The following is a 16,977-nucleotide window of genomic DNA, read 5'->3' as shown; positions in this document are numbered from 1 at the left end:
AACTATTTAAAAATAAGTTGAAGGCATGATGCTCTTTACCTCTAAATACTTTAGTGAACTACACATCTTTTTCAAGTGTTCAGGTGTTTAGATCCAGCCCTAGTTTAGGTCAGCCCTCCCCTGAGCTAGAACCTGTGAGTAGGGTGGGACCAAGTATCCAAAAGAAAACAATGATGCATCCCAGGGCAACAAAGCCCTCTGCCCTGAGTGCAGGAGACTGTGGGAAGATGTCACAGGGGCCCGCTGCCTACAAAGACACCACAACCAAGCCCTCAACCTCTCCCCAGCCAATCTCCCCAGTCCTTGCCTCCAACCCAGCTGGCTCTATCCCCATGAGCCTGTTTTGCCTGGCTGGCGTGCCCGGCACTTCTCTCTGGACTCCTCAAGGCCCACCCACTCCAGGAAGCCTTCCCTGACCATGCTAGCTCCTGAGATTCTCCTTTCCGCCCCCCTCCCAGGGACCACTGGTTCACAGCACTCCCTGAGCTTGGGAAATGCTTTGCATTCCTGTCCCATCCTCCCCTGCAGTACCATGAACACTGAACCCAAGGCTGGGCACATGATGGTACCTAGCCACATCTGAGCTCATTGCTGAAACCAGGACCTTGGGGGGCCATCTGGCCCTGAGGGTGGACAGGGCAAAAGCTGGGGCTTGAAGACTAGGACTCCGGCATCATTGAAGTGAAGGAAACAGGAGCTCCATGGATCAGACAAGACCCTCCTCCCTCCCTCCCCCAGGGACCCCACTCACCAGTCAGTGCCCTCAGCCAAATACCTGGGCTGAGGTGTCTGTAGTTGGTGGCCGAAGTCGAAGCTGGGGTGGAGGCGGTGAGGGTGGACAGACACTCGCTCCTGACTCCGCCTGCCCCGGAAGGGAAGGAGGAATCCAGGCGTCAGGGCTGCCCAGGGCCAGCCCAGCTCCCAGGAGTGCTCAGCAGCCCCAGCCCACAGCCTGCGTATGGAGCAGCGGCCTTCAGCCCTCTTCCCAAACTCCAAGGAAGCTTCCTGGGCAGCAGCCAATAACTCAGAAATTCCCGCTGTCTCTGGCCTGCCACTATACTGAGCCTCTCCCTGGGTGTGACTATTGCAGGTCAGCTGTCTCACCCGGTCTCTCTAGCTTCTCTGCTCCTTCTCCTACTGCTCCCCTCTGTCCTTGGTGGGATGTATTCAGGACACACAGACCGGCCCCCTGTAGGCTCTCCCACCTCTGTGCACCCCTCTGCTCCCACCATGCTCTTCTCCTCTCCTCCACCCTCTCCACACTCTTCCCAGCCTTCATGGCCCAGGGCAAAGCCACCTCCTCCAGGAAGGCCTCCCTGAACACTCCAGATCATGGTGACCTCTCTTTCCTCTGACCTCTTACAGCACTCACCTTCTGTCCCAGGCACCCCAACCTCTACAGACATGGATGCTTGGGGCCTTAAAGATCATCAAGTCCAGAGGTGCTCAAAGTGTGCTCCAAGCAACCCTGGCAGTCCCTGAGACCCCTTCATGGGGTTTACGAGGTCAAAATGAATTTCATAATAATACTATCATGTTATTTGCTTTTTCACTCTCATTCTCTCACAAGTGAACAGTGGAATTTTCTAGAAACTACATGACATGTGATTCTGCTACATTTGAGTGCAGAAGAAGACTTGAGAACACAGCCATCTTCTATTAAGCCAGGCATGAAAAAGATTTGTAAATACATATTTTTAAAAAGTCACTCTTTTCACTGATTTAGATGCAAAAAATATGGTTATTTTTTGAAAAACATATTATTGGTGTTAACATATACCTTTGTTATTGTTATTTTTAAATGAATTAATAAGTATTTTTAAATTTCTGTTTTAATTTCTAATAGGGTAAGTATCAATAGTCATAACCCACATAAACAGGAACTTGCTGTAATCCTCAATAACTTTTAAGAGTGTAAAAAGGGTCCTGAGACAAAAATGTTTGAGAACAACTTAACTTGTACAGCTCCTTCTCTTAAAAATTGAGGCTCAGAGAGGTGAAGTGACTTGCCCAGGATCCCACAGCTACTTCAGCCCCATTTGATTAGTATTGTCTCATTTACTCTGCACTTGTTTCATAGCTGGTCTCTCCAACCAGACGGTGGGCTCTCTGAGGGCAGGGCTGACCCAGCCCTGTCCTGAGGTATCCCTCAGGGACCGCCAGTGTTAGAATCTGGTGACCATGAAGTTTGAGGGGACGTGAGGGGTCCCCTAGTCTAGTCTCCCACAGCGTTGAAAAGTCCACTGTGAGCATCCTAGCCCACCACTTACCCAGCTCCTGGCCAGTTACCTGGGCGATATGACAGGGGCATACACTAACAACAGAGGGAACCCGTATCAGGTTAAGGCAGCGCTCACTGCCCGAAACAAATGCCTCAAAGTGGAGCAAAAGCTGCCTCCTATGCAGAGACTCATTTGGTGACTGACTGCTGGCCAAGCCTGGCAGGGTAGAAGCCAGGGGTCCAGCGCTGGGCCCTGCCCCCGCCCCGCCCCGCCCAACCCCTGCCCAGGTAGCACACACACCTGGGGTGCGAGAGGAGCCTGCGGTGCTGAGCTTCCAGGAGCTGCTGCTGCAGGAGGTATTGCTGGTGCAGGGCCTGAGGTAGGAAGGAGGGACCTGTGACGTCCTGGAACTGCAGGGTGGGCAGCGGGGTCAGCGACTGATGCAGGGCGCCGCTGTGCTGGTGGGCCGGGGCCATGTGGGCGCTGAGGCCCGGCTGCGACTGCACCGGGTGGGCCAGGGGGAATTCGGGAGCGAGCTGCTGCGGCTGGGGGGGGCCCAGATGGAAGTGGCGGCAGGAGGTAGCGTGAGGATGCTGAGACCTTTGAAATGGGGCACCTGGAGAAGCAATGACAAAGACTCCATGAGGACCAGCCCTGCTCCCCTCTCCCACAGACCCCATCTCCTCCTACCCCCAACCTGCAGCTGGTGAAACTCAAGACCTTCATTAGAACACAACAGTGTCATCACTTTTGTATACAAATGGTCATCGGTGCTCCCTAGTAAAGGCTCTGTGCAGTATGTGTTGGAGAGTGGGGGGAGTATTTTGTTTAATAGATAGATAAGCATCCTCTTTTAAATTAACACACTTGTTAAAGGAATTTTAAGGTCCCTGGAGGCAGTTTGGCTTTCTTAAATTTCTCCCATGCAAACTTATTGACCCTACTGCCTTTTTAAATAGATGCCTAGAGAAAATTTAGTCCAGCCTAGTCAAGCTCTGAACTCTACTGAAGACTTGGCTAGCCAGGACCCAGCCGACAGGGAGCCCAAATTTCCAAAGAGAAAACAACCAGAAGTTGTTTTCCATGCAATTTTAAGAAAAATAAAAAATCTAATCCCACAAAGTTTTTAAGTAATAATGAAATAATTTGTTATTATATTATAATTTATTTAAAAGCAAAGATTTCCAGCAATAAGCTGGGCTCAACGCTGCATTTAATCTAGTCTCCACTACCTTCTAAATAACATTGACCTTGATGATGACAAAGCCTTACAAATTTTCCGTAAGCAAAGATCCAGCTCTCAGCGTTGGAGTCCTTTAACAAGGAAGGAAGTGAACTTGGCACCTCAGGAAGCTTTACAGAGGCTTCCTGCTAAACACAACAGGTTCAACATATATCTGCTCCTTCCCAAACCCCACTGAAATGAGAGCAAAGGTATAAAGAGAAAATAAACAGACAAGGACAAGAGAGAACAGGAGAGGTGACATCAGCAGGCAACAAATGTCAACAGATTTTTGGAAGGTGGAAAGCAGATGGAGCAATTAGCAGAGCTGAGGAATTGGAAACCAAGCACCTAATGAAGGCGCAGTCAACGAGAAGCGGACAGATCTTGCCACACGTGCTGGAAGGGTCAGGACAACTCCTGTGGTGGCGGGAGAGATGGCGGCGCTGAGAACAGGGAGGCTGGTGGCCAGTCTCTATGAGGAGCAATTCTGCCCAGGGCATCTCCCCTCTCCCATGCAGGGCAGTGACTGCCGCTCCCTCGCCCTGGCATTTTGCAGGGAAACTGAGCCAGAAAGGCTCCAGTAGAGGAGGACAGGGGTGCAGCACCGTGCTCAAACGGGGGGGTTAAGCGAAAGTCTTATACATGGAACTTTGGAAACCCCTGCTTCCTTCTGCCTCTTGGTTCAGAGGGTGCTGCCACTCAGGTGCCCCTCCCCTGCACACCCCACAGCCCCAGGTCGGAAACTGGCCCCAGAAATAGCTCTACAGTTCCTTCTGGTTGGGAGTACCCCGTAAAATGGTTGAGTCCCCAACTGGCGACTCCATAATAAAGCGCATAAGTTGAAAGGTCCATATCCATACACACACACACAGATTCTGGAAGTTATTAGTGATCTACTCTTCAATATGAACAGACAGCCAAGGATGACCAGTCCCTTGAGGAAGATTACAAAGTGAAAAGAGAGAAAGAATATACTAAATTAAAATAAAATACGATAAAATAAACTCAGAGAAACAGAAGTAATGCAAGGATCCGAAAAAAATAAACTTCAAAACACTTGAATTAATATCCTCAGAAAAATGATGTCGGGTCCATGAGACAACAACAAGCTCCTTTAAAAGGAGCAATGAAAAAACAAGAGAGCTCTTGGAAATTAAAAATATAAGAGGTGAAATCTGAAATTCAGCAGAAGGGCTGGAAGATAACGCTGGGGAGATTTCCCAGGAAGCAGAACAAGAAAACAAGGAGTTGAGGAAAAAGATACCAGCGTTGAAGGATGCAGTCAGAAGATTCCGCAGTTTTCTAGTAAGAGAGAAAGAATGGAGAAAATTGTGGAAAAAAATTATTTAAAGTATTTCCCAGAACTGACGGTCAGCTTCTAGATAGAAAAGGCCCTCTGAGTGCCCAGCAAAATGGGGGGAGGGGGGAGAAGAACCACACACCAAGGCATCTCCCTGGGAAATGTCCAAGCAGTGGGGCAGAGAGATGATTCTGACACCTTCCAGAGAGAAAGCAAACTGGTCCCATTCGAAGGGTCTGGGAGCAGGATAGCACCAGATTTTTCAAGAGCAACATTGGAAGCTTGAAAACAGTAGAGCAACTGCTTTCAAGGTGCCGAAGGGGTGTCGGGGGAAGATGTTCAATCTAGAATTCCGTGCCCAGCCAAACTATTAATCAAGCGCGAGAGTAGAATAACGCCATTTTCAACCATGGAGGGTCTCAAAATAATTAATCTTCTCACACCCTTTCTCAAAGAACTACTGATGCAAACCAAAAGAAAGGAGCAAAGAAATAGGGGGGTGACACCTGGAAGAGGGGGCTTTCCCAAGCACATGGTTGTAGAGGGCCTCCAGCAATCATTTCAAGGCAGGGAGGAGGGAGGGCGCTCTGAGGGGTAGCTGGGGGTGGATCAAAAATATAACATTACCATCAGATTTGGCCACATGAAAATAGTATTTCAAGGAATTTTCCAATTTCGTAGGGCATTTGGTAAGAATTTGTAAAAATGTCACAGAAAGCAAGCAATTATTACCTCTAGGAAGAGAAAAAATTGTTCAGAAAGTGTAATTATTACATATTACTTGGTTCAGCAGTGAACAATATTTATATATTAATAACACAACAAGCATTAATAAACTATTTTAGAACAGAAAAGGACATTTCTTCCATAATAAGAAGAAAATAGACAATGTCAAAATTGAAAAATCAACAAAGAGCAGTAAAAGAACTTATTTAGAAATTTACTTAGTAATTTATATATTTCAGGAAGTAAATACTCGAAGAAGAGTTGGAAATGTTGAGCTTCTAGTGGTGGGACTAGGGTGGGGAGGGCAAGGGGCAGACAATTGCTGTTTTACTAAATGTGTCTTATATTGGAGCTATCTGACTTTGTAAATGACATGCAGGCCATTGATAGATTTTTTTTAATCTTTTAAAAATAAATATTTGCAAAACAAAATGGAAATAAAATGCATTTCTGGCTCACTTGCAGTGAGCCAGAAAAGAATGATCTAGAACCTTAATTCCCACCAGCATTCCAGATCAGTAGGGCCTCCTCTGCCTGGCGAATTCTGGCTTCCATGAGTCCAGGGGCTGTAGCCTGAGCAAGCAGGCTCTGGATTCCCCCTTCTCCCTCACCACCATCTATCATACCATAAAAAAGGAGGAGAAGGTCCACGTCTACATGACGAAAGGAAGCAAGAAAGGAAAGGAGAGCTCTCGAAAGCTAACAAAGTGAAAGACAGGCATGACTGCAGAAGAAGGGAATGGGGTTTAACAAAAAAGGATATTGTAAAGACTCCGATCCAGCACTGTCTATTAAATTACAATGTGAGCCACATATGTAATTGTAAATTTTCTAGTAGCCACCTTTAAAGAAGTAAAAAGAGACAGGTGAATTTAATTTTAATAGTATATGTTATATAACTCAGTATATCCAAAATATTGTTTCAACATGTACTCAATATAAAAAAATTATTGAGATATTTTACATTGGGCTTTTTTTCATATTAAGTCTTCAAAATCCAGTGTACATCTGGCACTTACAACACACCTTAGTTCGGATAGCCACTTGTGGTTAGCGGCTTCCGTGTTGGACAATGCAGCTCCAAAAGAAAAAGACCAACTCCGTACATAGAGCAAAGAATCTTAGCCAAGTTTGCTAACTGGTCTGCCTTCAGAGGGGGAGTCCCCACTGCTTACTGGTGAGATGCACACCCCTTAGCCTGATCCTCAAGCTCCATCCCCCTGATCCCCACCGCCCAAGCCCTCGCCCACATCAGATCTCCAGACACTCCACGCACATTCCCACCCCGGGGCCATTGCTCATGCTGGTTGCTGCCTTCCCTGTCTTTAAAGGTCATCTCTCAGCAGCTCAAAAAATGCCTCCCCTGCCTGCCAGCCCCCAGGGACGCCTTCCTCCTCTGCATTCCTGTAGAAGGCCCTGTCACTACCACTCATTTGGCACCTGGCAGTAGCTACCTTGAGCTGCTTCTTCACACTCACCGCCCCCAGCTGGCTGAGCTTCCTGTCTTGCTGTTTCTGGATCCCCACGCACCTCCCTGGAGCTGGCACTCAGTAAATACCTGGTTGGCTGACTGCTGGAGGGACTGAGGGCAAAGCAGTGGCTCCAGGCTACTGACGCACTGGGGCTGGTTGAAGGCCAACTGATTTGAAATCGAGAGGGAAAGAGAGTGGCAAGTAGGCCCGGGTGAGCTCAAGGTTTTAAAGCTGCAGTGCACAGGGACTGAGCAGGCAGAGCAGGCCAGCGTCCTCCCCCTCGGGGGCTGGTGGAGCCTCTCCCACCACCAGGAACCGCAGCTGCCTCCCTCCCACAAGCCCCTCCTGCCAGGAGGGTGCCCACCCTGTGAGGGAGGCCCTTCCGGTTTCTATGGAGGCCCATTAGGGAGAGGACCGACCACCACCCTGGAGAGGTTTCCACTCTCCTGTAACCTGTGCCCTCCAACTGATGCACTGGGCAGTGAGAGCAGCAGCCCTCTCTCCTGGATGGGCAGCAAGAGAAAAGTGAACAAAAGTATCTATATGTCTCATAATATTTCAGACAATTTCTACCTGCAAAAGTCCTTTGACTTCTGTTCTGGGACTTTGTGCCCCCTCTCCCCTGCCATCTCCATCTGCAGAGGGTTCTCAGTCTCATCAGCTCTGCTCAGAAGGACATTAAAGGCAGGAGACATCCATTCTGGGGCCCCTGACTCACCCCAACCCTGTGTGCTCTAGGGCCTGTGAAATTAGCGGCTGCTGTATTCGGTCCCTAAGACCAGAGGAGTGAAGTCCTTAGGGTGGACTAGCCGGGCCCGTGACAAGCCAGTGACCAGTGACAGCTGAGTGACACAGCCCAAAATGCCCTCATCAACAAACAACCTACACTTTTTCCCATTAGAGTTACTCCTTTGGGTTAAAAAGATAATCTCCAGGTGTCCTTGAATATATTATCCATTTATCTTATTTCCCCAGGACTGAAATGCCATCAATTGGAGGATTCATCATGAACTAAGTAACATTTTTAGGGAGTGAGGAGAAAGAGGGGTTACATTTTTTTAAAAAAAACACCACATTAAAGAAACATAGCAAGTGTAAGACAAAAATTAGTTTCAGAAATGTGTAGAAAAACACGTGCACCTTAGAATTCTGGAGATAGATGCTATAGGACCCCCCTGAGAGCTAGCTGGGAGGACCCCCTGAGAGCTAGCTGGCAGCACCTTCAAGCAGGGGTGCTCCCCTGGGGCCTAAGCAAGACAGGGCTGGGGCAGGGGGAGGCCACTGTGCTGGGGCCTGCCTGATGGCCACCTGGCACACGCAGGCGCTCCACAAGAGCTGGTGGCTGATTCGTGCCTCATGGGCAGGGAGCCAAAGCGGCTGGCAGCTGGAGAGGGGGCGGAACAGCAGAAACCCCACAGCCCCATGAGGAAGGGAAGGTAAAAGAGAAGCGGAGGACGTGGGGGCCAAAGGCTGTGGGCAAGGTGGGTGGAGAGGACAGTGACAGAGGTCTCGAGTGTCTGGAAGGTTCATGGACACTCGTCTGGTAAATGACAGAGCAGAGATTTGAACGGAGGTCTTTCCTGAAAGCCAATTGTCAATGAGAGGGAGGGGCAGAGCCAGGGAACTAGAAGGCTTGATGAAGTGAGGGGCCCTGCTGCGGAGGAGATCAGGGCAGAAACGGGGCCTGGACACCCAGAGGACACGCTGGGCCGGTCCAGGTTTCCTGGGGACAATGGGGATGGAGACAAGGGGGCCAGAGGAGCCTCAGAGCTGGGCCTGGGTGGGAGCTGAGAAGAGCCAGGCCAACAAGTCAGAAAGCCAGAAACGTCGGTGGAGACAGCAGATCCACGTGGCCTGATAGGCTTCTCGGGAGCAGGCAGCATCCTGAGCTGGAGGAATATTCTAGCTGTATTCCAGTCTGCACCAACTTGGTCACCTCAGGGTAACGCGGCTTTCATCCTTCAGACTCCAGGGCTGAGAGGCACTGCCTTCAGACCCTCAGGTGAAGAGGGAAGGAGAAGAGCAGGCAGTGCTGGGGGCAAGGACCAGGGGGGGCCTGCCTCCCACCCCAGTGCCACCCCCAGCGGGGGCCTCAGGGACAAGGTTGCAGACCCACGGGCCAACCAGGCCGAACGTCCCCCACTCCTCCCAGGGATGCAGGACCCTGGGAGAATAGGATGGGAACCAAACCTTCCCGCATCTCCAGGGAAGCTGGCAGGTCCCGTCCTCCCCAGGCCAGTTCTCAGGCGTCAGATTCCCACTGTCCTCAGGTCACTGACCCGCATCACTCTCCCTTAGAGGTGGGGGCAGGACAGGAGGGTGGGGCCCACAGCAGTGTCACAAAGGAGGGGAGGGCCAAAGAGAGTCCCTCCCAAAGGCCCCCCGGGATGGAGGGCAGCCAGCCAGCAGGGACAGGAGGCTGATACTTGTCTCTGCTGAGCACTTCCTTGAAGCTGGGCTGGAGTCAGAGTCTACTCCTCTCTGAAAAGCCAGCTCTCAAGCAGCAAAGAAAACCAGTTTTTTGAAAGCAGATTTCTGCCCACAAGAGGCCAGGGAGGAAGGCCTCTGCTACCAAAGAGGCTTTCAGAGCCAGGCAGAGTCACCCGGTGTAAGGGCTCCGTCTTAGAGGCCTGGGTGCTTCCCCTCGCTGTCAGACCAGGCGGGACACTGGACTTCTCTGGGCCTCAGTTTCCGAGACCGTGACCCACAATGATGCACCTGATGCTACACACCTGCTAACATCTCTCCGCTGAAGGGGCCACAGGCATCTTCTGGCCTGGCCTCTCCTCTTGCTCGCGGGAAAGCCAAGTAAGAAGCACAGGAAGACCTTGCGCACTGAGTGTTGTGACTGCCCCCGGAGTCCCCAGCAGGCCAGGCCAGACCCAGGTCTCCTGCCCCACCTCCTGTTGGGACAAGCCTGTGTGTTCTGTCCCATGTCCGGCACCGGAACTGAGCCCAAAGCAGGGAGAGGCAGAGTAGACCGGTGCTGAGCTTCTAAATCCATCTTCCAATGGCTGCCACATCATCCTAAAGCCAGTTCTGAGTGTTCCATCCCTTGCAAACACCCCTTCTGGCCTCTCTCTCTCTCTCACTGCTCCCTGTGACATTCCCTCTCACCTCTCCTGGACACCCAGGGGTCTTACCTGCCCCCTGGCCCCATACCCTACCTCCCAGGGCTGTTGCATTCTGTCCACCCTCGACCACCCAGGGCAGGTGTTAACTCTGGGATGGAATCTCCCAGTGGATGAAACTCTTCTCTCCATCAGGTTTGTGGCATTTGCCTATTATACTTGGCGTTTTATTTCTGGACAAATTTTATCTCCAATAATCAGCTGTAAAGTGAGTGATTTCAGGACAAATACCATGCGGTAAATGTCCTTTGTTCTTAGAAGGATTAAGGAAACTTCCAAGAACGGAGAGAGAGAGAATGCAAGAAAGTGAGAGAATGGAAGAGAGAAGGAAAGAGAAAGAGGCGGGGAGGCGCGAAGAAGAGAGGGAGCAAAGGAAGAAGGAAGGAAAAAAGACCTTCGTTATCTTAGAAAAGTTAAGTATTAGATTATTAGCTAGCAAGGAAATGCAGTTCTTCATGGAATCATCGAATATTCAAGCTAAATGAGGCTAAGAGATCATACAGCCTTTGATCTACAGGATGAGAACCCCGAGGTGGCTGGAAAATGGGGGGTGGCTTGTCCAAGGGCTTCCAGGTCGTTATGGCCGAGTTGGGACTGGAGTCCAGGCCTCCTGAGTTCCAGTGCAGTGTGCTCCACCCTGCGCTGCATTTCAGAGTCCCCCCTGCCCAGCGCCCAGCTCCTCATATGCCTGCACCCATCCACACATGCTACCCCAGAGAAGAACCTGCCTGCCCGGGCCCTGGTGGTCCCACCTCCCCTCCCCATGCCCATCCCCATCCCAAGCTCCCCCAGGAGGAAGCCTTTCCTTCCTAGTAACCATGAGATAACGAGGGACCAGCTGCTGGTGCCCATGGGGAAGCAGTCTGAATCTCTGCTGTGAGAGATGCTGGGAAATGGCCGTGGTGGCTAACATGGCGTAGGTTCAGCCCAGTCCACATTGACCAGCAGCCCCAGGCCTCTTCCCTGGCCTAAGAAAATGCCAAGGACAAGCCCCAACTTTAATGGAGTAGACCAAGGTCTTTCCAGCACAATTGGGTGCTCCTGTCACAGGCAACTCCTGCAGGGTCCCTGGAAATCCTGTGAAAACTTTAGGTCCCACAATTCATAGGGTTTAACTGATAAAGAGGGATGGAGGAGAATTCTGGGGTCTTGGCACAAATTCTGGGCACCTTGTGTTAACATGGACAGGGATAAAGTGGAGTCTGGTGAGGAGACCAGGGTTGGGAGGGGACTTGAGTTGCCTAAGAGGAGGAACAGCTGAAGAATCTGGGTGTTGAGTAGCAAAGAGGAGACTCGGGGTCAGGTAATAGCTGCAGGCAAAGGGATTAGCTCTTTCTAGTAGATCTGGGTCAACATAAGGAAGACATTTCTTAGAATTCACTTTGTCCTCCAAAGTTCCTCATCCCTGGTCGTGTCCATGCAGAGGCTGGCTAGCTGCCAGCAGAGAAGTGTGAACACTGGAGGGGAGATGGCCTGGAGCACCTCCAGGGTCCCTTCTGTGCCCACCATGAGATGATGCAAATTCACTGCAACATCTACCCCCTGCCTGAGCATAGTTAGGCCAAACTGGTCTTTGAAAGCACAGAAAGGCTTGTCTGGGTGATGGAGAAAGGAGGAAGGAACATGGCGGCAAGCAGAGAGCACACCCGAGTACTCAGGGCCCAAGCCAGCAGATGCAAGGAGGAGAAGCAACCCACAGGCAGGTGTCCAAAGACAGACTCCCTCTTCTACTCCACATGGCCCCAGGAGCCTCTGTCTGCACTGATACAGCTCCGAACTTTGCTTCCCGCCTATTCTGAGCCTCCCAGTAGCCCCCACCAACTTCTCCAGCTTGGGACACGTTCAGGTTTCATGTTGCTAGGTAATGCATCCTTTGTGAACCACTCAGATGCAGGACGGTTGGAGAGGTGATACAGGAGAGAAGGAGGAGGGGGCAAATTGTGGGATGTCTGAATGGCAGGACCAGGGCTGGGGTGTACCTCGTGAGCTAACTACTTGAGTGCGACCCAGAGGAATCAGAGATGAAGAATGTGGAAAGTGGGTCATCCGCCCAGACCCCCGCTTCCTAGACTGCTCTTTCTGGCTCTTTTCCTCACTCCAGGTAAATCGAATTAACCTCTTCTGCTCCAGGTGACCACCCCAAAGAAGCCTATTCCCTGGCTCAGTTTCTTGGCTGCCAGAGGTCTGCTTTCCTCCCTCTGCATAGTTTGGTTCCCTGACCAATGGGAACAAACGGCCCAGAAAGGAAGTGATATGACCAGAGGGATTCTTTACAGCCACTTTGTGAATGCTTCCCCAGGGCCAGCCTTTGATCTCTAATGGAAAGCTCAGCTTCTTCCGAGGAACTGAATTCCCGGCTCTCAAAGCACTGTTGGGAGGGAACTTGCCATCCTAAGGAAGCCTACTTGCTCATGGGCATGAGACAATTAAACAGCAAACTTCCAGCAAGCAGCGAAGGACCAGTTCTCCAGTTGTGGTTGCAAACCAGGGATAAGGGAAGGGAGCCCAGGAACGGGAGGTCAGCTAGAGACAGGATGCAATTACAGAAGAGGAAAGCGCCTGTAGGTAATGGGACCGTCTTCTGTACATCTTCCATCCCAGAAAATCCTTTTTTCTATCTAATGCCAAGGAGCTCAATGAAAACATTTCCACTATAGTCATAAAAGGGCATTTTGTAGAAGGTATCTATGGTCAGAAGACCTCACCCCATGAGGGCAGGACCTGGCTCTATCTCATGCACCTGTATTCCTAGTGCTTGGCACAGATCTTAATACGTAGTAAGAACTCATGGAAGGAAGGAAGGAAGGAAGGGGGGAGGGAGGGAGGGAGGGAGGGAGAGAAGGAGGGAAATGAACTGTTGAACATGTAGGAAGTAGCATCTTGCTAAAAGCCTTGGGAGTGTGCAAAACAGCTGGCTCCCAGCATTTCAGCACTGGGGGGTTTCATGGTAGCAGAGGAACAAATGTGACTCAAGGAAGTAAAGTGTAACGTAGAAAGACTGATGTGGGAGACGCTGCAGACAGAAAGACTGGGAATTCTTTCAACGAGTCTAGGGATCCAGTTGCAAATCCAACGTGGACTGGGGTGGCCCAGCATACCAGGTGGTCAGTGTGAATTACAGCCAACGAACCCAGAAGAAGAAGTGCTTTCAAACCCAGAACAGAAAGCCCCCTGCCATTCCTGGCCAAGGAAGGAGGGGTCTGCACTGTTGACGGCACTGGTTAGTTTTCTTGTAAACCATATGTACTTCATCCTAGGTCATGAGTTTAGATAATTTTCTAATATTCTTGATAACGACTCAAGTAAATTAAAAAAAAAAAAAGCCTCAACGACTTTCAAGAAGTGTCAGGGTGGCTACCTGGGCCCATCTCACATTAGCATTGCCTGGTGTCCAAAACAGACAGACCAAGTTCAGAAAGCCACTTCGACTAGGACTCTGTTGAGATTTGCAGCACACAGGTTACACCCACACAAAGGCCCAGCCCTAGGAATACTGTGGGCAGGACTGAGGGTAACATCATTCCTCGGCCTCCCGCTTCCCCAAGGAGAGCTCTGTTCCTCTGACTCCGTGTTCTTCTATGCCTCCTCCACCCTGCTGCCAGCCTGGCTCTCAGGGCCCGCTCACTGTGATGGGCAATGACAGACGCGCAACGATGGCTTTCCCCAGGAGCAGTTATGTTTTAGCAAGGTCACATCATGAAGTCCTGATGGTGGGATTTCAGATGGCAGCCAGTGAGTCTAGGCACAGGGTGTGGGGAGCTCCTGGCCTCCCCATGCCCTGAAATTAAATTCCACCAGCAGGTGGGGTGTACTGCTTTCAGAGGGAGCCAGAGGCAATTAAATTAGATTCCCAACTGTTACTGCCCATGGGCACCTCGGTCTGGCACCCTGGGATGTGGTGTGTGTGTGTGTGTTTGTGTGTGTGACAGGGGCGGGGGGGAGGAGGGAGTGAGGGAGGATGTTGGTTGAAATATATGAGAGAGGAGAAAGGAAGGCAGGAGGGTGGCTGTAGGAGAGAACAGGAAGGGGGACGTCTAAAGGGAGAGAAGGAAGAGAGAGGAGCGCGGGAGGGAGACGATGCCTGGAAAAGACCGCGCTGTCACCATCTCAGAACTAGCAGGCCCCAGATGCCTAAAACAGAAAAGGCCCCTGGCTTGGCCTGTGATGGCATCTGCTTCCACCAGCATGACCGTCCCCCACCCCAGGCAGGCCATGTCTGGCTGTGCCCATGTCCACTCGGCTCATCGACTGGTGTCCTGCGTAGGTATCATCCCAGGCCAATGTCCCTTTGGCCAGGTCCCCCCAGTTGGACCAAGAGTCCCCACAGGCCAAGACTGTGCCTCAGGAGAGCAGCTGAGGCGCTTCACTTCCTAGCTCTTCACTGAGCTTTCTGATATGCAAAATGAGTGCATAGTGGCTCACCTGGCCACCTGACAGGGCGACTATAAGATGCCAGCTATGAAAGTGCCTTACAGAGGACAAGCGCTTCTCACCCTGCACTGGGCTGGCTGCAGAGAACAGGCTCAGGGAAGACCTACTTCTTCCAAGTCCCCCCTCTCCCCCTCAAGCCCCAAACACAGTCTACAGTGAAATGGTAGGCAGAGGACGGTGGCCAGGGCACCCAGCAGCCAACCACCACCCAAGACCTCCCTGTCAACGGAAGCACCCTGGCTGGCCTCCTGCTCCTGGGGTGAACTTAGGACACGAGAGATAGTCATGGGCCAGTAATAACATTCCCACTGGAGGCAAAAATTCTCCAGGAGGGAGTCATTGCTTTGGATTAAGCGTTACTCTCTCTCACTCCTGCTTTTAAGATACAAACGTCCCCAAGAGGGTAGCACATTAAGTCCTTAATGTTGGGTGTGGATGAACTTGCAAGGCTTTCTCTCTGTCCAGAAAGAATGGAAAAATCATGGAGATGCTGAGTAAGGTGGCATGGCTGGGAGAGAAAGACTGACTTTATCTCCTTCACAGCTCTGCCCCTGCAGCCCTAAGGATGAAGACAGCCAGATAACAGGCCTTTTCTGGGTCTAATGCTGTCTGGCCACATGCATTTGATGGGCCAATTGCATTTGACTTTAAACTTGACTTATCCACTCACCAAATATTTACCGCATGCCTATTACTTGCCAGACACTGTTCTAACGCTGGGATTAGCCGTGAATAACAGTCAAAAACGTGTGCCCTCATGGGACTGTGATCTAGTCCTGCACTGCCCTGTGTGGTCACCATGTGAAATGTGGCTAGTCCAAATTGATAAAGGCTGTCAGTGTAAAATAAGCACCAGACTTCAAAGGTTTAGTACCAACAAAAACATGTAAAAAATACTAAAAACTTTGCAAATTACTTATATGTTGAAATGATAAGTTTTGGATATATTGAATTAAATAATGTATATTATTAAAATAAATTCCATACTTTTAAAAATGTAACTGTTAGAAAATTTTATATTTCTTACATTGTATTTCCATTGGGCAGTGCTGGTTTAGACAGTAAGTAGCTATATAAGAAAATATGTCATTTATTGATGATGATAAGAGCTAAGGAGAAAAACAACAGGGAAGGAGGATGAGTAGGCGGGGGGTTAATTTTTAGATAGGATGGCCAGATGAGCCTTCACTGAGAAGGTGACTTTTCCATAAAGAGCTGAAGGAGCATGAAGATATCAGGAGAAGAGTTTTCCAGGCAGACAGAACTGCAAGTGCAAAGGTCCTGTGGTGACAGTGTGCCTGGCATTTTGAGGAACATCAGGAGGCCAGTGTGGTTGAAGCAGAGTGAGATAGGGGAGAGTGGTAGGAGTTTAGGTGAGATAAATATTGGGGGCTCAATAAATATTGAGATCATGCAGGACCTCACTGGCCATTATAGGATGTTGGCTTTTACTCTGAGTGAGATTAGAAGCCAAAGGAGGGTGTCTGAGCAGAGAAGTGAAAAAATTTGACTCCCTCTGGCCACCATATTGAGAACAGGCTACAGGGACAAAAGGGCAGGAGCAGAGACCAAGAAAGAAATGATTGTTCCTTGGACAAGGGTGGGAATGGGGCAGAGAGAAAAAGAGGCAGTCAGATGCAAAACATATGTCAAGGGTAGAGGTGACCAGATCTGGATGGATTGGACATGGAACATGAGAGACAGAGGACAAGGTCTCCAGATCTTTTGTCCTGAGCAACTAGAAGGATGGTGTGTTAACAGTTTGCAAAAGTGGCCCCAATCCTTCCCTCCTGGTATGCACATCCCTTGCAAGGTGACTTTGTAGCCCCTCCCACCAAGAGGCGGAATCTATTTCCCCACCTCTTGAATCTGGGCTTCACCATATGACTGGACTGATTTTGACCAACGTAGTGGAAGTGGCATCATGCCAGTTCTGAGCCTGGGCCTCAAAAGACCTTGCCGTTTCCACTTTCATTCAGACTCCATATGACCAAGCCCAGGCTAACCCACTGGAGGATGAGCGACCATGTGAAGCTGAGATAAGTTCCCAGCTAAGGCCATCTCAGATCAGTCTGTCCCAGCTGATTGTAAAAATATAAGTGAACCCTGTAAGACCAAAAGAACTCCCAGCTGAGCCCAACCCAAATTATCAACCCACTAAACTGTGAGCTGAATAGATGGTTGTTGTCTTAAAGCCAAGCTTTGGAATGGTTATCATGCAGAAAAAATGCAAACTGATACAGATGCTGTTGCCGTTTATTGAGGTGGAGACTCAATTTTTTATTATCCTGTGATTGTTTTGAATGTGAGTCTGGATACTTACAGGGCAAAAGCCTTGTCTTCTCTCCCTGCAACACTTAGAGCACCCTCAGGAAAGGGCTAGATGGAATCTGGGTGCTCAGTGCACACTTGGTGAATGAATGGATGAATGGATGGATGGATGGATTCATTCGATAGATGACTTATTAAT

The 16,977-nt window shown here is 50.1% G+C and overlaps 1 protein-coding gene across 3 annotated transcripts in view; it reads right to left on the bottom strand.

Annotated features, from left to right (window-relative positions):
• Positions 1-16,977, bottom strand: part of ARK2C (arkadia (RNF111) C-terminal like ring finger ubiquitin ligase 2C) — a 54,705-nt gene that overhangs the window by 18,521 nt on the left and 19,207 nt on the right. For 2 of the 3 annotated variants that reach the window (XM_022561797.2, XM_089895134.1), the window contains exons 1-2: positions 2,523-4,166; positions 752-862 (exon numbers count right to left, since the gene is read on the bottom strand). In XM_022561797.2, the coding sequence (XP_022417505.2) occupies positions 752-862; positions 2,523-2,902 (491 nt within the window). In that variant the 5' untranslated portion in view covers positions 2,903-4,166. Of the gene's footprint in view, positions 1-751; positions 863-2,522; positions 4,167-16,977 lie in introns of those variants that run through there. The other variant, XM_089895135.1, reaches the window with a different exon arrangement.

This window comes from Delphinapterus leucas, chromosome 14 (genome assembly GCF_059928025.1).
Source record: "Delphinapterus leucas isolate spDelLeu-1000000601 "Yukka" chromosome 14, BTC_Dleu_Yukka2, whole genome shotgun sequence".
Taxonomy (NCBI): domain Eukaryota; kingdom Metazoa; phylum Chordata; class Mammalia; order Artiodactyla; family Monodontidae; genus Delphinapterus; species Delphinapterus leucas.
The sequence above is the reverse complement of the archived record's forward strand: the minus strand, read 5'-3'. Positions and strand labels throughout refer to the sequence as shown.